Genomic DNA, 27,679 nt, shown 5'->3' on the forward strand with positions numbered 1-27,679 from the left:
GACAATTAGTATGGGCAATGTCAGAGGAAAAGGGCTCAGCTGCTTTTGGGACTGAGGCAAAAAGAAAGATGTTCCTTTCTGCATGTTCAAGCAACTTCTGGTTTAAGCAGCCTTTGTTTCTCCACGTTTTGATAGCAGAGCTGAAAATCTGGAGCACTAGAGGCCAAGATAACACAGTCATGCAAGTTGTAGTCCCCAGGGAAACCCAGCCAAATTTGTCCAACTCATAAGCATTTTTTAAATTACAATTTGAATAATATACTGTGGAAACTTGATAGTTTCACAGCTAAAAGCCCACAGAGTTTCTTCTTGGTGGGCACGGAATCACAAAACCATGCAGGCTGGATCACAAAATCACACCTTTGAGGCTCTGCTCTGGACTGACCTTTCAGCAGTCCCACCCCCCGCTCAAAGCTCAGGGCTGTGTCAAGCTGAGGTTTGAACATCTCCAACCAGAAGACTGTAGGATGGACCGCTGGGTGGATAAGGAGTTGGCTGGATGGTTGCACTCAAAGAGTTGTGGTCAGCGGCTCGATACCCAAATGGTGACCAGTGACGACTGGTGTTCCTCAGGGATTAGTATTGGGACCAGTGCTGTTTAATATCTTTGTCAGCGACATGGACAGTGGGATTGAGTGCACCCTCAGCAAGTCTGCCGATGACACGAGGCTGAGTGGTGCAGTCGACACGCTGGAAGGAAGGGAGGCTATCCGGCGGGACCTTGACAGGCTTGAGAGGTGGGCCCGTGTGAACCTCATGAGGTTCACAAGGCCAAGTGCAAGGTCCTGCACATGTGCTTGGGACTGCCCCGACCCAAATACAGGCTGGGCAGAGAATGGATTGAGAGCAGCCCTGAGGAGGAGGACTTGGGGGTGCTGGTTGATGAGAAGCTCAACATGAGCTGGCAGAGAGCGCTTGCAGCCCAGAAAGCCAACCGTATCCCTGGCTGCATCAAAAGAAGCGTGGCCAACAGCTTGAGGGAGGTAACTCCCCACCTCTGCTCCGCTCTGGTGAGACCCCACCTGGAGTACTGCATCCAGCTCTGGGGCCCCCAACATAAGAAGGACATGGATCTGTTGGAGCGAGTCCAGAGGAGGGCCATGAAGATGACCGGAGGGCTGGAGCACCTCTCCTATGAAGGCAGGCTGAGAGAGTTGAAGTTGTTCAGCCTGGAAAAGAGAAGGCTCTGGGGAGACCTTATTGCTGCCTTTCAGTACTTCATGGGGGCTTATAAGAAAGATGGAGAGGGACTTTTTAGCAGGGCCTGTAGTGATAGGACATGGGGTAATGGCTTTAAGCTGAAAGAGAGTAGATTTAGATTAGATATTCAGAAGAAATTCTTCACCATGAGGGTGGTGAGGCACTGGAACAGGCTGCCCAGAGAAGCTGTGGATGCCCCAACCCTGGAAGTGTTCAGGGCTGGGTTGGAGGGGGCTTTGAGCAACCTGGTCTAGTGGAAGGTGTCCCTGCCCATGGCAGGGGGGTTGGGACTAGATGATCTTTAAGGTCCCTTCCAACCTAAACCATTCTATGATTCTATGATAAGTCAGCCGCAGACGGAAGGGGTAGATGGAAGGAGGGTAGATTAATAGAATGAGGATTTATACATGATAGGGGAACTAGGACCTTCTGGGAGAGGAGACTGGCAGTTGAGTTAAGAAGCCAGGAGAGAGGAGCCTGGCCTTGTCAACATAAGAATGAGCTAAGGACAAAGAACAACAGATGAGAAGAAAAGAGAAGACTGGGACTGGCTGAAGGAGAACAGGACTCCATATGAATTTTCCCATAGCTCCCCTTTCCTTTTGCTCCAAAATCAAATCAGGGCCATCCTAGTCAGGCTCTTTACCTTGCAACTTACATTGCAGAAGTTTAACATGCACAGTGAATGAGACCAGGTGGAGGGAAAGGATAGCATTCTGATTGACTCCTAACAGGGTGCTGCTCTGAATAACTGGATGCTGCTTCTTCTGCTGCAGTTTCCCTTACAATGGTGACCAAGTCAGTTGTGGTAGCACTGGTAGGATCTCAAACTGAGGAGGAGGGAAGGGGACAAGACAGGCTGCCAGGTAGCTTGAGAAGGAAGGGGAGGAAACAGCAGAGGAAGGCACCAGTCTACTCACTCATGGGTGAGGAGGTCTTTGAAGCCATTTCCCAGAGCAGACAACCCTGGGGATGGAGAGAAGCCTGCTCCAGTGAGGAAAGGTGGAGGGTGGGTAGGACTTTGTGTCATCAACAGCCAGCTTCTTGCTACTGACTCAGCAAAAGTGGCATGCCGTAGCCTAGAATTACAGCAGGCAGGCACAGCCTCCAGGTTTTTTTTCTCTCTGATGACTTGCACCTGACATTAAGATGCTCATTTGACTACTTGTTCTTCATTTTCTGCATGCTTTGAGATCCTAGGAAAAGAGGTCCATTACTTGGAACATAAAGTTCTTCATAACTGATCAGTACTGCGAAAAATCAATACCCAGATGCTACAAACAGGACAGCCCAAAGCACTTCTGGCCTTCATTTCTTTTTACCTGGTTTCCCATCTCAGCTCCTCATAAGAATTTTGGAAAAATAAATTAACGTGTGAAGCAACTAGATACAGCAGAGTAAAGTGCTATGAGAAAATCCAAAAAGACACTCATATTAGACTCTCTCTACCCTTAGACTGACATCTCTTCATCCTGCCACTATACAGAGTGATAGATATTGAGGTCATACCGTGTGCCAGGGCTTAAATACTAGTCAGCAAGGAAGGCCAGGGCGTCATAGTCAAAATAACAAGAGGCAGAACAGAACATTGGCCATCTGTGCACTCAATGAACAGTGTCTACCCTGCTCGCTAAATGATTCGGGAGTCCAGTGGAAAATATAATCCATGAAGATGTAATTAAATACCACATCACAAACTATGTGCAAAACAAGCTAAATTAAGATGGCATGGGAAAATATAATTCTGCATTGCCTTTGCTTTGGTTGGGGAGTATGAGTTCACATAAAACGTTCCCGAAAAACAGTGTCTGAGCTTCTTTGTATGTGTAAGTGTGTGGGCTTATAAACTTTGCATTCTGTATTTTCACTGCAAAATTTATGTATTTGCAACTTTAGAGTTGCCTATGAACACTGACAGACTGTCAGTGTTAAACATTATCTGGTAAAGTCAGTGCTATATTATTTGGATGTGTTGCCACTCAAAATAAAACTCAGTAACTTCTTAAGTTGGATCTAATTCTTGACATCACATCTGGCCCAGCAATGTGTCCAGTTCTGGGCTCCCCATTACGAGGAAGAAATGGACTTATTGGAATGAGTCCAGCAGAAAGCCACAAAGATGATTAAGGGAATGGAGCATTTTTCATATAAGGAGCAGCTGAGAGCTTGACTGTTCAGCATGGAGAAGGGGGATCTTATCAGAGTGTATAAATACCTGATGGGAGGGAATGAAGAAGAGGGAGCCAGACTCCTCTCAATAGTGCCCAGTGAGAGGACAAGAGGCAATGGACACAAATTAAAACGCACATGAAATTCCATCTAAACACAAGAAAACACTTTTTTACTGGGAGAGTGATCAAACACTGGAATAGGTTGCCCAGACAGGTTGTAGAGTCTCCATCTGTGGAGACATTCAGCTGGACACAGTCCTGGGCAACCTGCTCTAGCTGACCCTGCTTGAGCAGGGGGATTGGACAAGATGACCTCAAGATGTCCCTTCTAACCCAAATGACTCTGTGACCCCGTAAAATCAGAATAATTTCCACAGTTTGAACCTTTGGTATAATTTATCACAATTTTTGCTATTTAAGTAAAAGCAAGGCATACGGAGTCTCCTGTGAACAGGTCCCAGTTGGTCCTTGCAGCACTGTCACTAAACTCCATTTTTGGTTATTACATAGAAAAGATATTCTACAAACATTTGCCAGCTTCATGATAATGGCAAATCAAAATGGTACTGGAGTTACTGTAGGTAGGTCTTCACAGGGACTGAAATTTGGACTTCAAAAGAACTGTCTGCATGTTCAAAGTTAAATGTCTACTTAAGTGTTTTGCTTGAGGGAGGCCTGAATTACAGTGCCATTCAAAAATGTAATTACAGTTATTAGAATCATGTGTAAAGCACTGTTGATTCAATGTTTCATTGTACATGATATATAGCTATATTAATTATTTTATTAGACAGCCATACTGTTGCCAATATGATGCAATGCAGCTACCACGAAGTATTTGCTGGTTTTGGGGAGGAAATAGGCCATCTGCAATGGAAATACTTCATTCGGAAGGCAAGAAAAGGCAATAATCCAAGGCTCCTCCTGGACGAGTTCTACCCTACTTGGCACACACTATAGCTGCAGAGCTCCCCTCTGCATGCAACGGCACACAGAGCAGAGGAATTTATCTACGAGCCTATCCAGCTCTCCAGAGTATACAAAAGAAAATTACAAGCCCTCCCACTCTACTCTTCGCCCTCCCACTCTACACTTTGTCCTCCCTCTCAGAGGACACTGAGAAGGGAAATAAAATACTATTTACTTTAACCATGTTTTCAACATTATTTGACATTACAGGTCATCTGATATATTATTGTTTTTTCACAACATCTCCTTCTCAAGTAATTTTTTAAGAGTCCAGTATAAACAGAGAATGCCTGACTTGTTACATGTCTGTACAGTATTGCTATTTATCAGTCCCATGAGATTTTATGCCCACAATATAGACTCTTCGTGCTAGCTATATCATGTCTGTTTGATATAATTTTTTTTAAAAAAGCTGAGGGCATACTTCCAAACACAACAGTGGGTCAAAAGGCCTGTGGTAGAGGGCCTGATAAGGATTCAGAAGCTGAGCTGAATTAATTTGCAACGTTTGTTTTCAAAGGCTGCTGAGTATATTATGCTATGGTAAGATTAAGTAAATGTCAGGTTGCCTAGAGCTCTTGCACAGGTATGTCTTCTATTATTACTCAAATTTAAATAAACAAATTTACATTTACTGTACCTTTAGCTGAAGCACCAAGTCAATGCAGTATTTGCCAAGAGGGTTTATGTCATTCAAGATGAGTGCAATTATAATATCAATCCCATTAGATTCATGAGTGGCTATGCAAGTCTGCAAAATAAAAGAAGGGAGTCGGGGGGAGAGGGAAGGAAGGAGCGGGGAAAAAGAGGGAGACAGGATGGGCGGAGGGAGGGAGAGGGAGAATATGCAGATCAGCAAATTTCCAAAACAAGGACCCAGAACTTGAAAGACCTTGTAACAGCAATGAACATCCCAGCCAAAGCAGAGCAGCCTGAAAACGTACCCCAAGAGGTGCTGGGGCAGACTTGTGTAGTACAGAACTAACCCCAACACTGCCAGTAGTGAAGTACACAACTGCAGAAAAGGTGGTGCAAGCTAAAATACGCTTGCAGTGAATCATGCAGGGTTTGGCACCAAGTGGTACAAGTTAGAGACAGCAGCCTACAGAAGCACTGCCTGATTCAGCTAAACCAGAGACATAAAAGACACGCTTAAATATAGGCACAATCAAATTTGCACACTCAAATTCTTAATTTGCATTCAGCAACCAGCACTAATATCGCTGTTATAGCATGAACTGTTTGCAGAGATTAAGGTTTTCTACATGCCTCTGGACAGGCTGCACAGAAGGACATTTCTGGACACGGAATTCAAAACTGTAATTATGACCAACGGTACTTCCCAAATGCTTTTACAGCAGGAGTCCTGGACCTTCTAAGCCTTGCAAATATGTGTCAGTTATACAAGCCTATGGTATTTTTTTCCAACAGGTTTATAGGACAACAGGATAGGAAAAGTTTTCCAGCGAGACAGAGAGGAGAAAAAATGAAAATGAGAGTGTGGAGCATTTGCCTCTGAAATACACTGAATCAGACTTGCAGTTGGTGTAAACAAGCATAACTCAAATCCTGAGTGACTTCCCAGCAGGTAGGTCTAAGTATTTAAGTGTAACTAATCATTCCCTTCCATTATCAGTGTTACTCAAGTAAACTTGTTGGAGAACAAGTTAACTTGAAACATAGGTTTGCGGGTTTTTTCATCTCCAGTCCTGTAATTACTCTTTTTTCACAGATGTTTTTCCCACCCATTAGTGAATCAAATATCACTGTTTAAAATTTAGTCCACTAAACGATTTTTGTTCATTTGTTTTTAAAGTATTAAGGCTCTAAAAGGACTGGAAACCCTCTACATAAGCAGACATACTACAGGAAGAGACTATATAGAGTTCTGACTTCAAAGGATTGTTCAGGCCTTATGAAAGCTTGAAATGTGTTAAGCCTAGTCACAGCAATTACAAGTGAATTTATGTTATTAAGAACACTGAAAGGTTTATGGTAAGCACACAGATACCATACATTCAGATATATTCTTCTGCATCCACAAGTTATTTGAGCCCTACCTGATTTTCATGGCATGGACCTTGGCAATATTCAGTCAAGCTTTCCAGTGTCTGGTTCACAAGAGCCACATTTCTCTCATTGATGTAAAGCCCCAATAAGCCCAGTCCGCCTGTTGTGCTTCCACAGATACAGTCCAAAAACTGAAGGGTCTCGCAAACAAGGTTGTAATTTGTTTTATTGTTCTGATGTCTTAAAAAATTCTGGTGGATGGAGAAAAGGAGCACCAAAAAAAACCAACAAAAACCCAAAAGAGTGAGAATCAATTCAAACACAGTCTTTTTCATTAAAATATTAAAGGGAACAATTTATGACCATATGACCACTGTACCTTAGGTACTAAAGTACACTAAACTGTAGAAAATGTATTATGCCTTAGCGCAGCAGTTGAGAACCATTATCTGATTAAATCAGTAGAGAAAGGAGGGCTTAGGAAAGTGAACTTTGCAAACATCTGCACTAGCCTTAAATGTCTTGTATATGTCCTGCATACCTGTCCCCATCCATCTATTACGGCCCTTCTTTTGGAAGCTTGTTGCCCCACAGCTGAGCAGGTATGGTGGCACATTACGACTGCTCCTTGGCAGTGTCAGCGCAGAACAGCACCTTAGCTCAAACCACCCCCGACACTGCTTTAAGGGAGGCTGCTGGACACGGCACTGAGGTATATTTGCAAAAAATTCGTTTTGCAAAGGTTGCTATGGGGACAGTAAGTTTTACCAGAGGAACTGATAGCAGGGACACATGTCGCATCTTAAAGCCTTCAATCATACTACCTAGGGAAAAGAGCAGTACCCAAACTTTGCCCAGAAACTTCCTGTGGTCTTCAAGCCTGTGGTAAATGATCCACCATTTGTGCACAGAAACTGTACTAACAAGGACATTCAGACACGTCTCAACTCCATGTGGCTATGCTGCGGTCCCCAAGAAATTCTGAGGACATAAACGTGAGTTCAACCAGAGCATGCAAGTGGTTCTTGAAAAGGGTAATTTTATCCCTTGGACCAAAAGAAGAACAACATTTTAGACACCTCTATTCTGTAACAGGAGCCAGGCACAGGCGTGTTTTCATCCCCTTATGAAATTCCAGCTTCTGTAATACTTATTTTGGAGCTCAGCTCAAAAACACTTTACCTGGAGCTCTCGGTTGTGGTTCTCGCACAGCAGCTGAAGAAATCTCAATATTGGCTGCATGATTGCAATGGCAGGGCTCATGATTGCTTCTTCTGTGGACTTCTCTTCTGCATTTGCAGCATCTGTTCCTGAGCCCATAAGATCTATTTCTGGGTCCATTTCTCTTCTATACACAGAGTAAGCCTTGGACGTTGCAGAAGATGCTTCTGTTAACTGTCCTTTCATACCCTCTTTCAGATGCAGGGTTGAATCTTTTACTGAAAAGAAGATAATTTTCCTTCATTTTTTAAAGTCTTTCTCCTCATTTGATTAAACAATAAGAAAACAATAATAATGAATGCAACTTTTTCTTTGTTGGTGCCTAACTTTTTGAAGACCTCTAGGCAACTTACAAAGAATATCAAAGCAACATTCATGCAGGGATAGCATGTTCCAAATAAACCACAAACCAGAGTGAAACAGAACATTAAAACAAAAAGCCCTACTATTTCTCTCCCATATACAATAAATGATGAGAACAATGGAAGGACCACAGGGTGGGAAATCAGTTCCTGCGCTTGCTCTTGTGAAATAGCCCCATTAGCAGCAGCCTCTACTTCTGCTTCTCTAAAAATATGGTTCTATATCTTCTACTGGTGTAAACTGGCATAGCTTCACTGATTTCATCAAAGCTAATTCCTTGTAACCAGCTTAAGAGATGGCCTATAATTTAGAGAAAAACAGGGAAAAGATGCAAATTAGCAATGATTAATATTAAAGCTTATTGATCAATGCAGCATAGCATCAGTGGTGCAGTACATGCAGCTTGAATGTAATGCACTTCTCCCCTCTTTTACATGGGTGCCTCCTTACCTCTCTTTTTGGGAACAGATATGGTTAGGTCACTATCATCATCTTTCTTTTTGCTCCCCAAATCAATAGTGTTCACTGTCACTGTTGATCGTATCTCCTGCTGAGCAGCTTTCATGCGGTCATACAGGACTTTAAAGAATTTTTCTGACTTTTTTTGCTCCTTCAGTTGCTGGTAAGTCGAATACTGCAAGAAATATATTCTTTAAATATTAATCTTCTAAGGAAGAAGAAATACAAAAATAGACTATTTTTTTTGTGAAACAAATAATGAATAATTACTTCACTTACACAGAACAAATGTTGGCCACTGCCTGACCAGTCTTTCACAAAGTGATATACAAGGCTGGTAACAAAGAGTGATGATAGCATTTTTAAATTTGGATAAAATGGTGAACACTGCTATTTGCAATCTTTAAAATGACACAATATTACATTTGAAGTTAAACTACTTTGTGATACTCTCCATTTCTCCAGGCATTCTAGAGTTATAATATTCCATCTACAAATAATAGTGAAAAGTAATTGTTATTATGTAACAACAAGAGGAAGAATGAAACATCTAACATGTAATATTATAGCTTAGATTATATACATTTTTTGTGCTTCACACAGAATTAGGATTAATATTTTAGGTTATTAAGTCCAGTCCCTTAGTATTACTGTCAAGCAGGCTGAGTACCATTTTCAACAGTTTACAACCTCTATCTTAAAGTAAAAACCTTTTACAGCCCCTAACAATTCATTTTAGAAAGCTGCAAGAAAATCTCACTTCTTTAACATTTTCTGGACACTCTCTAAGGGTCACAGATTGCATTATCTTTTTTACAGAATAAAGATACAGGATGGGATTCCTCTCATTTAGCTTTTATAGTCTTGCAATGAGGTCTAAGTTGGTTATTTAGGCTCCCTTCACAGGCAATGATGAGATATGGTGAAATGCAGGGAGTGATTAATACCATCTCTCCTCTTCTGATAACTCTGCTGATCATAGAGGGTAAGAACAAACAATCATCTTATTTGGCTAAAGTTGAGTAAGAGGGATATTATTCGCAAAAACTAGAATCCATAGTTTAAAGCAGTTATTTTCTATGGACTGGGATACTGGTTTTCTCAAATGGCCAGTTTTTCTCTCTTTGGAGATTTTGATAAATTTCCCTAAACGTTTCCAGAAAATAACTTAATTTTATTGCTATAATAAACTTGAAAGTATTTTAATTTTTAATTTTACAAAGAGAGATATGAAATAACTGGAGTTAATGCTCATATGGCAAAGACCAGATTAAAAGAAGCACTGTGCTACACAGAAAGGGACAGTTGAAAAATGTTTTCTTCTACTGAAGAGTCTACACTATAAGATATTGCATAATAACAGGGCATATTTACATTTGTATTATAGTGTTACGTATTATAGTGATAAACTTTTCACAGAAATCACAGCAACAAGGTTCTTTTTATTTGTCTCCAGACTACATGCATTTGTAAATTAGTATGTGAATAAGCAAATTAAAAAAGTACCTGTGTTTGCGTATTTCCACCTTCAAGCAAGGCAATACCAAGCAAAATGCCTTCTGAGAAAATTCTATCATTTTTGGTGTTTACTATAACATCTATGACTAGTTCTGATGCACCTTCTTTATCCAGAAGGCACTGAATATCAAACATGGTTATCCCAGACTTATCAGAGTCTTGTCCTGAAAATCCACCTGCAAATTAGACAAATACATACCATTCATGTTTGTTTCACATATGTATATGAAAATGAACCTATTAGTAATAATTTGTCTTATGCACACAGTAGCAACATAACAAATTTAATTTTGAAATTTTGTTTGAGGCTAAATTCCCCTTGATACAAACAAGATTTTTGTGTGAAACTGCAATGTTGGGCTCTAAGAATAAGAAATAAAACAAAACCTCGAACCATTGTTCTGTCGTGATATTCAGACAATAAAAGTTGGAAATGACACCAATTTGTCCACCGAACTCCTTTTTTAATTCCACTGCTGCATACACTAAACTGTGTGTATGGTCAGTGCTCTGAGACCACTTTTAAATCTGCTTTTCAATCTCAGGCCTAATCTATTCAAAGATTGTGTACTGGTAAATCTGCTCTGGTTACGGATATGACCTTCTAGCTAAATGCTTTTGCCAATATAACTCCTAGACCATTAACATCACGATGACATCCTTTAAGAAGAGCGACTTGAGTTAATCCAAATTAAAGGTGTAGTTTTAAGGAATTTTGTTAAATTGTATTAGCTCATTAAATCAACCATCTTTTATTATCATAGATTATCATCTTTCCTGCTATACTTACTTTTATACAGATGTAACTGTATCTACTTCATTAGGAAAAATATAGTACTGCTTTAATCAGTCAGTACTGCTTTGATTAAACTGATTTAAATGGTTCAGGCTTTGTTTGTGATGAAGCCATACACACACACACACACTTTTTAGAGAGAGAACTAAAAAATAGTAGATCTTTACTCTTCTGTTTGTTAGGGAGCAAAATTTGGTGTACAGGGTATTAAGACTGTAAACATTTCCTGTGTCTACACTGAAACAGGCAAGGAGGATCAGCTGGGTAACATTTGGAAATGCCCACAAATCTGGGCATGCCCTTTACTATACGCTGAAAACACAATGGCAAGCATTTTGACCTGGCTCTATACCTAGCTTTTGCCTCCTTTCCTGTGACGTACATTATTTTGGGTTTTCTTAGAAACCACCCTACAGTAACTCCCCATGGCTTCTATACCAGAATCGTACAAAAAATTAGGTTATAAGGGACCTACAGAGATCATCTATTCAAACTTCCTGCTCACAGTAGTTAGAGCAGGTTCGTCAGAGTCTTGTCTGGTAAAGCTGTAACAAGAACTGACACGTTCTGCAGCCTCTTAGGGAAATCTGTTCCATTGCCTAACCAGTATCTTTGGAGAAGCTTTCCCTTGTATCTTATTCTTTTAATATATCAATAAAGGATCTAGAATTTAAAAAAAATGTTTAGTTTCCAGAAACAGCAACATCTTTGTTCAAATGTTTTGTGCTTTGCTAAATTTCTGGATGTGGATTTACTGGCAAATTAAAATGGTGTTACCAATTGCAACTGAACTGAATGATTTATTGGGGGGCATGGGGAAAGTCCCTCCTTCAGTACCACCAAATGCACACCAGCCATCTGAGACAAGTGCGTGCAACTTAAAAATAGAAAAAGTCTGATACTGCCTCTCTTCTAACTGGTTACAGAACGTGTTTGATTTATTTACCAACTGAATCCCTGGAGCACTTCCAACGTGCCTATTAGAAAAAATGGTGCTGCTAATTTCGTTCTCTTTAAATGATCTGTGTTGATTTACCTCCCACTTGTGCAGTTTTGCTGTAGTTGGCAGACAGAGGCCCATTCATACCACTTCCATATTCTCCTTTAAAGTAGCGATACAGGAGTATCTTCCTTAAAGTGTTGCCCTTTAAGAGAAAGATAAAAATAGAAGAAATTAGAGTTGTGGCCAATTTCCTTTGTTTGAAAAACAAGCTGTTTAACATGAATACATAAATTATTAGGTCTTTCCGTTGTAATTAGTAAGTGTACAAATAGTGAAGTTGTCCAGAAAACAAACATCTAATGGTCATATCTAACAAATCTCATGGGAAGAATTCTAAAATACTGTTGTACAAACTTTCTTCGAAGTTTCTTTTATTGATTATAAATCAAATACCTCCACCTCAGTAATTCTTACTGCCTATCTGTATGATGTGTATATTGAAACAAGTTCTAAAAATAGCCAGTGCTCTGCAGTCAGTGTGTCTGTGCTCTACCCTGCCATGGCAGTACTTTCTTCCTATTTTCTGCAGCTGAATAGTATCACTCCCTTTTCTCTGATCTCAGATAATCCAGCTGATCATCTGAAAGAAGACACATCACATGAAATATTAAAACAGAGATATGACATTTGATAGAATAGCTTAAAAAGCATTCTGTCTCCTTGTTCCTTTACTTCCAAAACCACAACCAGTCAAAATTTGCATGCAGCTCTCTGAAGATCTTCCCTTTCATTTTGCATATGTTCTGCAACACAAGACACATTGGTGGGGGTACCAATTACTTGGCATTTTTATTTTGCCTTCAGTCTCCTGGGAACACCTGCAGTCAACACTCAACTTTACAGAGGCAGTAGGTGACACAACAACTGTAGGTGTATGTGTAACGTAGGATTTTATAAAGAAAAAAGTACGGCAAGGTCTCTGATGATTACCACAAAAGGGGAAAAAATGTTCATTTCAACAGCTTGGCAGTAAAATGGGATGACTTTTTGCTTACTTTTACTCACCTACTGGTTTTAACGGAAAACAGTTCTTAAAAATATGTGCACCAGAGGCAATCTCAGTACTTACCAGCTCACCAGCACCTGTACATTAGGGCAGCAGTCAACTTTTCAATTGAAACATCTCTGTGGCCACCACAGACAGCAAGGAGTAGGGAAGCAAGACCCAGGAACACCTCAAGAAGCACTACTCACACTCCCACTTCTCTGTTAACTTAGCAATATTTCCACATGTCACGGCGTGGCTTCACTGCATCATGGACCTCAAGGACAATGGGCTTGTCCACCTCGAACAAGTGCCAGAATGCAGTATTCTGTATGTGTAGCCTGACAACACAAAACAGCCATTCTTTCCTAGTTCTTGTATTTTGATGTTTTCATTTGATAATAGTCTATAGAGAGTTCCCTCCAACGAAAGTGCAAGGCCTACAGTAAATTATTAAAAGCCATAACTACAATGGATGCAAGAAAAATAAAAAGTATCACCTACACATCTGCGGGGCCAGGGAATTTATAAGGTGGATTTTCCAGATGAGCTTAAACCAGTGTGCTCTACGCTACAGAGGAAGACAAAGAACCAGAAGCCTCTGAGGACCTCACACAGAGACAGATTCCTTCCCAGCCTAGTCTGAGATGGTGTTCAACACTGCGTGCATGGGCAAGGTACGCTAACCAATCTCGTAAGAGATTTCGAGATGACTAAGAGCACCAGCTCCTCCGGCTCAACATCCTGTCTCTAGCTCTGACCAAACTCCAGTGTCTTAAGAGGAAAGTGAACCTCATTTTCCACATCTCCTGAAGCAGCCAAACGTATTATTTAAGAGAAAAAAGTTCCAACCAGAACTGAGAAACACGACTAAGAATCAGGATAAAGTCCTTTTTCAAACTCTCTCAGGCATATATATCACAGAATCATAATATCACACAAATAGGACCATTGAGCAGAAACCCTTCCTAACTCCAGACTAGGACCCAATCCAGAATGGGCACTGCATTGAGACAAGATCTTTTAATCAGAAAGGCTGGCATTTGCCATACCACTTGATTAACCACTCAGCTTGAGGCAACATCCTCAACCAGCACTCTATGCAGTCAGTTGATGACTAACAGAGCGCCATGGTAAATTACATAAACAGTCACAGTGCAGTCATGGGAAGAAACACCAAAAGCCATCTATATATAGTTAAGAATAATACTCGTGGTCACAAGCTTTATTGTTCAATCAACACAGCCTTTATTTTATCAGGAAGAACGTTTAAGACCATGAAATAGCATTTGACTAATAAACTGAATGATTTAGCACTTGGGTCTTATTGCCTGGAAGCGAGTAACTGTTGGCACATCTCAGATCTTCTTCCTGCCTTGTTACCTCCAAAGACACCAGGAGGAGCAGTGACATGAAGATGCTTCTCCAGCTGGCTACGGAAAGAGGAATCCTGCTCCACCCATATCCAAACTAAGGCACAGACTTCACTTCTTGTCCCAAGGAGCAAGTCTTAATTATTAGGATTCCTGCTCTCTCTCACTCCTTCTCTCAACCTCCCACGAATCCAGACAACACTTATAATTCTCAGAAGCTAAAGTGTCAAAAGTCAAGGACATCGTGTTTGAAAAGCAGGAGTGTGGTAGGACCTCTGCTTTGCCTGACAGCTGTGCCAAAAAACATGCCCTCAGACTCAGCTCACATATTTGCAAGCTTGGGATCTTCATCCCCTTTGTGATGACCTTGGGCAGCCACATGACTTCTCCAAGTCTTGTGAAATTAGCTGCTGCTACAAAGAGCGGAAGAGCCCAGCAGTATGAACCGGAGTGGAAAAATGCACAAATGCTCACGCAATGTATCAGAAACACCTGTCACCTCCAGCACGTAACTCAAAGAATCATAGAATAGTCTGGGTTGGAAGGGACCTTTAAAGGTCATCTAGTCCAACCCCTCTGCAATGAGCAGGGACATCTTCAACTAGATCAGGTTGCTCAGAGCCCCGTCCAACCTGACCTTGAATGTTTCCAGGGATGGGGCATCTACCACTTCTCTGGGCAACCTGTTCCAGTGTTTCGCCACTGTGGTGGGTTGACCCTGGCTGGACGCCAGGTGCCCACCAAAGACGCTCTATCGCTCCCCTTCCTCAGCTGGGCAGGGAAGAGAAAATATAATGAAAGGCTCATGGGTCAAGATAAGAACAGGGAGATCACTCAGCATTACTGTCACGGGCAAACCAGACTCGACTTGGGGAAATTAGTTTCATTTATTACCAACCAAATCAGAGTAGGATAATGAGAAATAAAACCAAATCTTAAAAACACCTTCCCCTCATACCCCTTTCTTCCCGGACTCAACTTCACTCCCAAATTCTCTGCCTCCTCCCCTGCAGCGGTGCAGGGGGACAGGGAATGGGGGTTGCGGTCAGTTCATCGCACGTTGTTTCTGCCACTCCTTCCTCCTCAGGAGGAGGACTCCTCACACTCTTCCCCTGCTCCAGCGTGGGGTCCTTCTCACAGGAGACAGTCCTCCACAAACTTATCCAACATGAGTCCTTCCCACGGGCTACAGTTCTTCATGATCTGCTCCAGCGTGGGTCCCTTCCATGGGGTGCGGTGCTTCAGGAACAGACTGCTCCAGCGTGGGTCCCCCATGGAGTCACAAGTCCTGCCAACAAACCTGCTCCAGTGTGGGCTCCTCTCTCCATGGGTCCACAGGTCCTGCCAGGAGTCTGCTCCAGCACAGGCTTCCCACAGGGTCACAGCCTCCTTCAGGCATTCACCCGCTCCAGCATTGGGTCCTCCACAGGCTGCAGGTGGGTATCTGCTCCACCAGGAAATCCATGGGCTGCAGGGGCACAGCCTGCCTCACCATGGTCTTCACCAGGGGCTGCAGGGGAATCTCTGCTCCTGTGCCTGGAGCACCTCCTCCCTCTCCTTCTTCACTGACCTTGGTGTCTGCAGAGTTGTTTCTCTCACATATTCTCACTCCCCTCTTCTCCAGTTGCCACTGCGCAGTTGGTTTTCCCCCTTCTTAAATATGTTATCACAGAGGTGCTACCACCGTTGCTGATGGGCTTGGTCTTGGCCAGTGGCGGGTCCGTCTTGGAGCCGGCTGGCATTGGCTCTATCAGACATAGGGGAAGCTTCTAGCAGCTTCTCATAGAAGCCACCCCTGTAGCCCCCCTGCTACCAAAACCCTGCCATGCAAACCCAATGCAACCACCCTCATTGTAAAAAATTTATTCCTTACATCTAGTCTAAAACTACCTTCTCTTGGTTTAAAACCTTTACCCCTTGTCCTATTGCAACAGGCCCTGCTAAAACGTTTGTCCTCATCTTTCTTAAAAGCCCCCTTTAAGTACTGAAAGGCTGCAATAAAGTCTCCCTGGAGCTTTCTCTTCTCCAGGCTCAACAACCCCAACTCTCTCAGGTTGTCTTCATAGGAGAGGTGTTCCATCCCTCTGATCATTTTTGTGGCCCTCCTCTGGACCTGCTCCAAGAGGTCTATATCCTTCCTGTGCTGAGGACCCCAGAGCTGGACGCAGTACTCCAGGTGGGGTCTCACCAGAGCAGAGCAGAGGGGCAGAATCCCCTCCCTCAACCTGCTGGCCACCCTTCTTTTGATGCAGCCCAGGATACAATTGGCTTTCTGGTCTGTGAGTCCACATTGTCAGCTCATGTCCAGCTTTTCATCCACCAGTACCCCCAAGTCCTTCTCCGCAGGGCTGCTCTCAACCCCTTCATCCCCCAGCCTGTATTGATGCCAGGGGTTGTCCTGACTCAGGTGCAGGACCTTGCACTTGGCCTTGTTGAACCTTATGAGGTTCACATGGGCCCACTTCTCAAGCTTGTCCAGGTACCTCTAGGATGGCATCCTGTCCCTCACGCATGTAACTGCACCACTCAGCTTGGTGTCGTCTTCAAACTCGCTGAGGGTCCACTCAATCCCACTGTCTATGTCACTGATGAAGATATTAAACAGTACTGGTCCCAATACGGACCGCCGAGGGACACCACTTGTCACCAATCTCCATCTTGACATTGAGCTGTTGACCACTACCCTCTGGATGCAACCATCGAACCAATTCCTCATCCACTGAACAGTCCACCCATAAAATCCATCTCTCTCCAATTTAGAGAGAAGGATGTTGTGGGACACCGTGTCAAAGGTCTTACAGAAGTCCAGATAGATGACATCTGCAGCTCTTCACTTGTCCACTGATGTCGTCACTCCATCATAGAAGGCCCCTAGGTTGGTCAGGCAGGACTCGCCCTTGGTGAAGCCGTGTTGGCTGTCTCAAATCACCTCCCTGTCCTTCATGTGCCTTAGCATAGCTTCTAGAAGGATCTGTTCCATGATCTTTCCAGGCACAGAGGTCAGGCTGCCAGGGTGGTAGTTCCCAGGGTCCTCCTTTCTACCCTTTTTAAAAATGGGTGCAATGTTTCCCTTTTTCCAGTCACCAGGGACTTTACCTGGCTGCCATGACTTTTCAAATATCATGGAGAGTAGCTTGGCAACTACGTCAGTCAACTCCCTCAGGACTCTGTGATGTAAGTCGCCAGGTCCCATAGACTCACGTATGTTCAGGTTCCTCAGGTGGTCACGAACCTGATCTTCTCTTACAGTGGGAGAGACATTGCTCCCCCAGTCCCTGTCTTGTGGTCCAGCCACTCGAGAGGTGTGGGAAGAGAGATTGCCAGTGAAGACTGAAGCAAAAATGTTGTTGAGTACCTCAGCCTACTCCTTGTCTGTTGTTACCAGTTTTCCAGTTGTGTTCATCAGGGGGATAAGCTTTCTTTGACTTTCCTTTTCTGGCTGACATACCTGTAGAAGCCCTTCTTATTATTCTTTGCATCCCTTGCCAAGTTCAGCTCCAGCTGTGTGCTGGCCTTCCTGACCCCATCCCTACACAACCACGCAGCACCCCTATACTCTTCCTGGACTACGTGTCCCTGCTTTCACTGCCTGTGCATTTCCTTCTTGCCCTTTAGTTTGACCAGCAGGTCTTGACTCAGCCATGCCAGTCTCTTGCCTTCCTTTCCTGATTTCTTACACCTGGGGATTGAGGGCTCTCGTGCTCTATAGAAACCATCCTTAAAGATCTGCCAGGCCTGTTCTGCCCCCTTGTCCCTGAGGGCAGTTTCCCGGGGGTCCTACTGACTAACTCTTTGAAGAACTGGAATTTTGCTTTCCTAAAATTCAGGGTCCTGACTTCACTCTTTGCCTGTCCCATATCCCTCAGGACTGTGAACTCCACCAGTGCATGATCACTGCAGCCCCGGCTGCCTCCAATCTTGACGTCACCGATTGGCTCACTTGCGTTGATGACCATCAGGTCCATTATCGCATCCCCTCTGGTAGGGCTGTCTATTACCTTGCTTAAGAAGTTAGCCTCGATGCATTCTAGGAGTCTCCTGGATTGCCTACAGCTCGCCGCGCTGCTTTTCCAGCAGATGTCGGCATGGTTGAAGTCCCTTAGCAGGATGCGAGCCTGCAAGCACGATGCCTCCTGTAGCTGGAGTAAGAAGGCTTTGTCAATAGGCTCCCCTTGATCGGGTGACCTGTAGTATAAACTAACCACAAGGTTCCCTTTGTTGCCTCGGTCTCTGATTCTTACCCATCAGTTTTCAACCTATTCTTCAGAGACAGCTCTTCACACTCTATCCACTTCTGGATGTAGAGGGCAATGCCTCCGCCCCTTCTTCCTTGCCTGTCCCTTCTGAAGAGCCTGTAGCCATCGATAGCTGCACTCCAGTCATGGGATTTGTCCCACCAATTTTCAGTAATGGCAACTAGATTGTAGCTTTCTAGCAGCACGGTGGCTTCCAGCTCCTCCTGTTTGTTGCCCGTGCTGCATGCACTGGTGTAGAGGCACTTCAGCTGGGCTGTCAGCTGTGTCACCTTCTTAGAGGAACAGCCCTTAATTCCTTTGAGGTTTTTCACTGGTGTTTCCCTGTTGGCTCCTGTTACCTCAGAAGCCCCTGGCTCATCTCTGGAAGAATTCAAGTGTGCTGCAGTGTAGCCAGCACGTCTCAGACCAACAGGCTGATGGCCCTCACTAGCATCCTGTCCCTCTGACCTTGGCGTGTCATCCCGCAGCTTGTCACGGGCAAGCCTGATATTATCCCCCTCCCCCGTCAAGTCTAGTTTAAAGCTTTGTCAATAAGCCCCACTAGCTCATGAGCAAAGACCCTCTTCCCCCTTTGAGAAAGGTGAATCCCACCTGACGCCAGCAAGCCTGGTGCCGTGTAGGCCATCCCATTATCAAAAAACTGCATGAGGCAGCATGCTAAAAAATGCTGGAAAGACCCTGCTCTCACAAAAATTGCCGATCCTGCTGGCGTAGGTGTCTGGGTATGCTTTTATGGAAAAGCCAAAAAACATAGCCAAGAACAGGCCCATCATGTGGACAAGACAAACTGCTGCCAGGGCAAGTGAGATAGCCATGCCATTGATGTCCTTGTAAACCATTTCCTAACTTAGTACAGCCACAAAATTAATATTGCCCAAAAGCAAATGATCACAGCAATAGCATGAATAAGCAGTTTGCAGCAACTATTACTGACACATTACTGAAGCAGAGGCCAAAAATAAAAGCACACAAGGCAGCACAGTGCTATCTTCTCTGACTAGGTTTCTACACGGGGCAGAAGTCCCGACCTTCCAAGCTGAATCTCTCCCCTGCTGGCTACAATACACTTTCTTTTACACCTCCTATTAGGGTATGGAAGTGGCATATAAACATCACTCAGCTGACTGCAATCCTTCTATAATGGCTAGAACATTGTATAGCTTTGAAAAAAAACCACAACGAAACATAACAGTGTTATTGTTACCCATGAATGCCATGGTATTGTCTCCAACAAAAGCTAGGATAAAGACTGAGGACACAAGAAAGCAACAACTGGTTATTGTTGTTGCAGTTTTAAATAGCTAGGGATTGACAGACAAAAGTTTCCAATAGGGAAAAACTATTCCAATAGGAACATGTAGACACAAACAAATTACGTTTTCTCAGTCCGCATTTCATTATACTAGTTGGTCTTTAAACTTGATTTAAATGCCTTAATACAATGGTTTATTTACTTTCCTTCTCCGAGCCAGCAAAAGGCTGGTTCCGCATAAGGATGGGGTGTTCCGTGAAGGGAAGCAACGGCTGAGAGAGGTACATAAGGCTTATCGTGCATACCTGCATCAGCACCAGCTCACTGTGTAACACTGCCAAAAAATTATTTGTCCTGTCTTATATAACTTTGCATGCTTCTTAAGGAATTGGAATGGTATTTATGATGATGGCTGAACTAGATGATCTGGTGATCTCTTCTGGTTTTCACTCTACATTGAAATAATGAAGTGGAAACATGCAGATTATCAGTCATAACACAGAATAGGAAGCCATGTCCAACAAATATTTCTATGCTACAGCAGATGATGTTGTGATTATATTCCAGTATTAGTCCAGGATGATGCATGAAATTTAGGCATGTTAAATCTTCAGATTTGAATAACTTGCAGCCAAGTATAAAAGAGGAGCTGGCTGGGATCTCTGGTCTACTAATACAGGTTTCCAGAAAGTCTAGAAGAGAAACAAAATCTGAGAGAACTGAGAGAAATCTACCACGCAGTGACACTCTTAAAAAAGTACACAGGAGTACTTTTTATACTTTTTACTGATATCAAACCCACTGCAGTGAGTATGGGTTTAAGAAAAATAGACCTTCTCAAACTTCTGAAGATTACCTTCTGGTTTTGCTAATAATGAAAATACCACTCTGGGGAAGTTTGATAAACTGGTGGTGTGACAGAATCCTGTACGGCAAAATTTTTGATTAAGTAACCCCACAAGGATAGTTATCAAATGGCTTAACAGCTAAGTGACTGACAGAATTCAATGCACAATGTAAAGCAAGAAATCATAAATGAGTGTATGGGCTTCTAATGGGCAACCTCATGGAATACTTGTCTGCCTGGTTTTTTTTTTTCCCCCCAATGAAATGGAATAATACAGAAAATAATTATTGATAGCGTTTAGAAAGGACACAAGAAGAAAAGGGGATAAGGTCAAGTCACTGATAATAATTTAGGCATCATTTATTAAACCGACTAGAAGTAAGCAATATGAGCCTCGTTATGTCCAAACCTCTGTATGTCTAGTTACAGAAGTAATAACAATAAAATGCCTAACACCATAAAATGGAGGACTTTGCTCTAGGAGGCCATGACTCTGGGGAAGAACAGAAGGTCTTGGAGAAAAATCAGTGGAATGACAACTCCCAAATATCACACGACTCTGGAAAGGATAACAAGACCTATTATGTAGGATTCGTGAGACTATCTTACTTCTCCATATGCAGGGACACGTTACTGTAGGAACACTGCATCACAAGTCGGCGTCCGCAATTCAAGAAGGCGGCTGACAAATTGGATTAGGTTTGGAGAAGATCCACGAGAGTGATTAGAGAATAATACATGCCTTCTCATCAGAAATTCAAGGTTTTCAATCTACTGAGCTTATCAGTCTAAACGTGAACTACATGAACTTTGTTTCTGACTATCTACATGAGAAATCTAATAATGGATGACTTCATTCTACAAGATAAAGGTATAAGACACACTGGTGAGAAGCTGAAGACAGAGTTTCAGCTAGAAAAGAGGTAGAGGCAGTTGGGTTACTCAGTTTGCGGTTTGTTGGGGTTTTTTTAATATATGTAACAGTAACGGCATTTAGCTATTGGAACAGCTTAAGAAGAGGTGTGTAGTCTCTATTGCTGGCAGTTACTAAATCATGACAAGGTGGCTTCTCAGACAGAAACTATTTGAAGACCTCGTGGTCTACATTAGGAGAACAAGCTAGGTAACAAAAATATGTCATCTCACAGAACCTATGAAGACATCATGCCACCTTTTCCTGTAGTAAATATAGACGAGGCTTTCTATGAAGGCTGTTTAAAAAACACCTACTTCTACACGTTTCTTCTCATCATTTATAAATGAAACTTCTATTCTGCTTAGTCTGAGTGTCTGCTTCAGGATGTTTTTTTTGTTGTTTTTCACCCATTTTCACATTATTTTGTTCCCTTATTTCCTTCGGAGACGAAACATGATAGGGGAAGTATGAGTTTTGTGCAAGTGGCTTCTGTGAAGATACCAAGCATGGAAGTTTTATAGCCCTTTAAATTATGATTCAACCTGCTCTTAAAATGTAAGATGGCACAGACGCCTTCTCATCTCCAAAATGATCAACTGAGGCACACAGCTACCACACACACGGTGTTGCAGAAGCACAAGCTTGGAAGAGAGCCCCAGAGTCTTGACTCCTACTATGTCCACAAAGTGGAAAATTTCCATCTTCATGATGCCAGCAACTTCCAGGGGGCTTGGGAGTTGGGGGAGGTTGTTTATTTTGGGGGGTTGTTTGTTTGCTTTTACACAGAGTGAGCTTTTTCCTCATTTTGATCTTTTTGCAACAAGATGTTTTCATAACGAACTGATAGTTGAAACTGATATATTTTCACCAGTAAAATATGACACCCAACAGCAGAGTTATTTGCACAGTGGGGCGTTTATTCACCCCAGGGAAAAAGCACTTTTAAATATGAGGTTGGGTCCAGCTGTTGTCCAGCTCTGCTTCCACTAAAATCAACGGGAGATTTGCCAGCAACTTCAGTAAGACAAGGAGCAGACACGTACTTTGCCTGGCAAAAGTTTTTATACAACTCTAAAAAGAAAAAAACAAAATATGCACCAGACTTCATGACACAGTTCTCCTAGGAGAGCAGAACTGGCCACCCACACCTCTCAGCTGTCTCTCATTAGGCAGAGACGCCCCACATTTTAAATGTGCCATTGTTCAATCCTACACAAATCTGGTATTAATCCCACTTGTCTTAATACAAATTGCCTACATCACAAATGTTAACTGATAAACCTCAGGTTGTAACTACTGCAAAGACTCATTAACAGGTTCAGATAAAATAAAGAACCACAAGCACGACCCTTCTCTGAAACCAAACTACAGTGGCTTAAAAAAGTAGTTCCTTTTTTTTAGCAGTCTTTTAATTCTTCCTTCCTTTGCAGTTCCAGGTTCCATAGAAAGCTGGAAGCTGAAGTGCCAAAATATTGCAAAACAAATGCTATTGCCAGTCTATTTTCAATATGGATAGTGAAAAGAATACTGGACACATTGCAAGAAAACCAGTTTTTGCCTGGTAACTGTCCAATTTTGCACCCTGAAGAAACTCAAGAAAGTGTCATATTAAAAGAAAGAATTTTTTTTGGCAGTATCTCTAAAAAGTGTCTCCACTATGAATACCGCAGGAGAGAAAAACTGGATTAGTGAAAACCTCAGCATTCGGGGGCATTCAGACTTAGACTGAGAAGAAAACATTTTTAAAATACAGTTTGATTTTGTATATTACAGAATTTTATTATTGACCCATAAAAGATTACTAGCTGTCAAATGTCCATTTTTTTTGTCCAAATATAAGATCTCTACATATAGTCACGGCATTTGTATATATAGAACAAGTCTTTGTTGTAGGCAAATATTATTGTTAGTATCTGCCACTTGTTCTGTTGCTGATTTGGTTACATGGTTTCCATCTCTAGTCGTAAATTGTGCACTTAGAACACAGATCACGTTTGCACCTATGTAATTTTTCCTTTGCAACTTTCTCCAGTACAAGACAAAGCACTGAGACGCACAATAACCCAAGTTCTCCACCACTGAAAGAAAACAATGTAAGATTTGATCACGAGTATTCAGAAGCATTTATGACTGAGCCATCAATAACACACTGTAGAAAAAGACCAGATCTGAAAAGCATAATTTTCAAAGACTAAAATTATCTAACTCTTATGCTGCAGGGGGTAAACTTTCAAAGTCATGCACAGGGAGTTATGCACACAAATCCTATTATTTGTTAACAGGATTTCTGTGTGGAACTCCCCATGCTCTGCAAGAAAAATTTGCCCCTAAGTGTCCTAATGTGAGTATTTACCAAAACAGACACTTAATTTCTAGATGCATACTTATAGGCACTACTGTGCTTTGACGTTTTAAGAGCAATTTGAAACAGGTAGCTAGGGAAAAATAATAGAAGTGGCCAAATAGTATTTTCATTACATTATTCTGTTTCACCATGTTGCTATTATGTTGAACTTCAAAGCCAAAGCATTACAGATACCCGATCTACTACATAAGGGATACACTGCAGATGTACTGCCCATCCTATTTTCAATTAGATATACTAGGATCTGCACTTGGCTCAGGATTTTCAAAGTGGCTCAGGAGGCACTTCTGTATTTCAGTTTTCACCTGCTCATTTTTACCTACCACCAGCTCCACTGATTTCTCAACTTTATCCTTGTCTACTAGTAAAGACCGATGAAGACACTTCAGAAATTCAGAATTTGTTTTAAGGCATTCCAGGTACTCGTGTCATTGCTTATGTTCAAAGGAACCCATACATTTTCTTAACCAGGTTATCAGGATTATTTTGCCCTCTGGGTTACCAGGCCTCTGGAAATTTTTCAATGGATTTGACATGAGTTCTGAGTTGTATCAATACCAAATGAGTACTTCATGGTTTGGGGTTTTACTGTGGAAATGCCATTAAACTGTGACCTGTGCCACTTTCTCCAATATATACAAATACTCCCAGTTAACATTAATTACTCAGCTAGAACTGCTCTGTATGTCTATACTATTAAAAAAAAAAAAAAAAGACAGTGATATTAAAAGGAACTAATTCTCAACATTTACTACCTGGCAATATAATCATGGGACATGTGCCTTGTCTGAAAACAATCTCGAGACATCATCAAAACCAACCATTTTTCCTCTAATGCCACTCATTCCTGCCTGAACGCCCCAACATTCAGTACATGTAACTGCCAGATTCTGTTCTCCCATGATTTACAGATGTGCTTCTGACAATGGTCAGCAACCCTATCTATAGTTCCCTGAGAACTAGCCTGACAAAATGACCAACACGCCTGATGCTTCTGAGAAATGCCCCTTGCATTCTCAGATGAAAACAGATACTAAATTATTGTTGATTTTTGGACTTCAGGCATTATGGAGAAAAGTGTGTGTGTGTGTATGTGTGTCCACCTCCAAGTATACTTGCATTTTTAGGTGCTTAAAGACTGTACAAAATCAGGCCTTAAATAGCTTAAAAGGAAAGACCTGAATTTACTTTAAATTCTTGAAAGGCCAACATACAAAGCTGGGCCAAGTGAGTTTGCACCCCTATAGTCTGGCACAGACTGTGGCTACTGCAAAGGAAAACAGCTGGTCAAAACACATTTCAGCAGCTCCTATCCATGCAGCAAACCGGGAACAGCTAAAGGAAGCCAGCCTTGTGGCAGTTCAGGGCAGCAGCACTACTTAAACTGCCAGTGTAATCAATGCTATATGGAAACATAGTCTTGTTGGAGAATGACCACACATCAGCTCAAAAGAATAGCCTGGATGGGATCAAGATACAGCACGAGATGCCCTAAGTGCTAGCTGCAGCGATAGGCAGATTCTCCCTTTGCTCTATACTGCACAGCATGACAAAGAAAACAAAGCATCTTCCTCCATTTCCAAGCAGAGGAGAGCAATTCCTACCTGGGGCAAAGCCAGCTACTGCACTGATTTCACTATATCTATGAAATTAGTAGGCATTCAGACTAACAGAAAAGTACAGCAAAGTTAGACAACACTACAAATCTAGCACTTGGTCCTTATTAGCTATCCATTTTGACAGGGATAATTTGAAAATATTTATAATTCATGTTCCCTCGTTTTAAAAAAAGTAGTAGTTTGAATAATTTTCCAGTAAACTTAACTGAGAATTTTCCATTAATGCCAACTCTCCCAACTGTATTATCCTTTTCATGATAGCTGCAACTTGAAGCTTAGCACCTAGAGTTATGTGCTTTATGAAAATTCCAATTCACATTTTAAAAAAAACAAAAAAAAACCCCCAAACTGCATACACCCCCCACATAATTTCTAGTGCTCCTGGTCCCAGGAATAGTACTTGGAAATGTGAAATCTGTGTGGCCAGAGCCAGAAGGCCAGAAAAACAAAAAGAAAAAAACCTCAAAATATGTTGTTGGGGTTTTGATCGTTAAGAAACCAAACCAAAGCAATTTCATCATTTTTAGAAGCCTGACTCATGACTTTAATTGCCAGAGGTGGTAAGTATCAAGTAAATATTAAGCAACCTTTTCCAGCAGATTTGTTGATACTGCTCAGATCCTTGGCTACTGACTCTCAGGAAGGACGTAGCTGCCGACACTTAGCTATCGTTGCGAAGCACCGCATCTCCTCTTCCTCAAACGGCAAATCAGCACATCCACTGCCAGCAATGGAGCCCAAGTAACTAAGAATTAATGGTGATCCAGGATTATAAGGTAAGGCCATCCTAGAAGGAAAGGACCCCTAGACAAAGTATGAGAAATGGTAATCTTACAACTAAACTGAACTTATTGAAGATCCGAGCTCTGCTTCTGTTCTGGCAAAGGCTGTGCTGCCATGTGGAAGAGTTGGGCTCCAGGATAACCTGTGTGCTGAATTCCTCGGGAGGCTGGAAAAAAGTGTTTGGCAGGTTTATTCCCCAGGAATGAGGAATCAGGTCTTGGTTTAGACCCTAGGTTAGACCAAGCTACCTCAACTCCCATTAAAGCCATTAATAAGTGAGCAGGCTAAGCACCTATCCACTCAGGGTATATCCTGGCTTTTACCTTCTGATCCACAAAACTGCAGCGACTTGGCGTTGGAGCTGTTCTTTCTTGGCATATCTGAAGTGTTTATAACAGAGCGTCTCTTCCAAATGACAGACAGACATTTTGATTTTTGAAGGCATCTTTTACCAGGAAAAACCTCTCTGTTTTCAAAGCAGTTCTCAATCTTCCTTTTTAAATTAGAGGCCGATATTAGCTTTCCACTCTTGGAGTCTAAGATTTCATCAGTTCAAACAAATAAACCTAATAACGTCCTCTGAAGAGTGCCATGGAAATAATTCTGACTTTGCGTAGCACTGCAGCAGAAGTTTCATAAACCGTTTCTATTAACCAAAGTTGCTGAATGAAACTGAAACGTTATTAAGAGAGTAACATTTTGGTTTTAATAACTTTCAGAGGTATATTAGCTGTCATGCCAGAGCTCAATAGCTTCTGAGCTGTCATCTTATTTTAGGAGCAACAGCAATTTCTAAATGCCAAGTTTCACAAGATCAGGAAAAAGTTCTCTTCCAGGTTGAACAGAAAAAAACCCCAAATTCAAGCAACTCTAGAATTGATTGAAAAAAATGACCAAAATTTGCTTGAAATTACATCAGCTGCTCAAAGTTAGAGACAAGGGGGAGACGAAGACACATTTTCATGAGGCTGTCTCAGCTTTTCACATTCCCACTACTAAAAGACAGATTCATGTTTATATAAAATTTAATATGCAAGCTGTTCACCCATAATATTAAATTGCCCCTTTATATTTGATATTTGCTAAAATTGCTGAGTTATTTATGTCAGAGATAAGATTGCTGCACATGTGCAATAGCTGTTTCATCATAATATATTTTAGTATACATTTATTATGAAGCTGTTGCCATTATAACGCCTAAATCTCTATTGCTTCCAAGGAGAAATACATTATCACTGGAATGTTCGTACATGCACAGCATGTAGCTATGGAAATACAATGTCATATGCTTCTTTAGAGCTGTTAAGTACAGCATAGATTGACGGTGAGCCTGCCGAAAACCTGCTCTGGAGGTCCTATAACTGACTGCAATTTTTTCTGCTGTGTTTCAAGAGTACTGATATCCCCACTAATGACATCTCTCTGATAAATGCCATGCAACATCCCAACATTAGGGCTCAATGGCATTATGAAAACCAAGATGAACTTTACAGTTCCAATAACTGGAAATTAGACTGTATACGCATGCCAGCCAGTCAGTGCTTTGAATGAATACAAAATAAAACCCATCAAG

General features: G+C 42.0%; 1 protein-coding gene across 3 annotated transcripts in view; it reads right to left on the reverse strand.

Moving 5' to 3' along the window:
- ITPR2 (inositol 1,4,5-trisphosphate receptor type 2) overlaps window positions 1-27,679 on the reverse strand; it is a 262,612-nt gene that overhangs the window by 67,056 nt on the left and 167,877 nt on the right. For all 3 annotated transcript variants that reach the window (XM_059816601.1, XM_059816602.1, XM_059816600.1), the window contains exons 38-43: window positions 11,744-11,852; window positions 9,900-10,087; window positions 8,385-8,568; window positions 7,533-7,789; window positions 6,401-6,601; window positions 4,981-5,091 (exon numbers count right to left, since the gene is read on the reverse strand). In XM_059816601.1, the coding sequence (XP_059672584.1) occupies window positions 4,981-5,091; window positions 6,401-6,601; window positions 7,533-7,789; window positions 8,385-8,568; window positions 9,900-10,087; window positions 11,744-11,852 (1,050 nt within the window). The remainder of the gene's footprint in view (window positions 1-4,980; window positions 5,092-6,400; window positions 6,602-7,532; window positions 7,790-8,384; window positions 8,569-9,899; window positions 10,088-11,743; window positions 11,853-27,679) is intronic.

Source organism: Gavia stellata, chromosome 4 (genome assembly GCF_030936135.1).
Source record: "Gavia stellata isolate bGavSte3 chromosome 4, bGavSte3.hap2, whole genome shotgun sequence".
In the NCBI taxonomy this organism is placed as follows: Eukaryota; Metazoa; Chordata; class Aves; order Gaviiformes; family Gaviidae; genus Gavia; species Gavia stellata.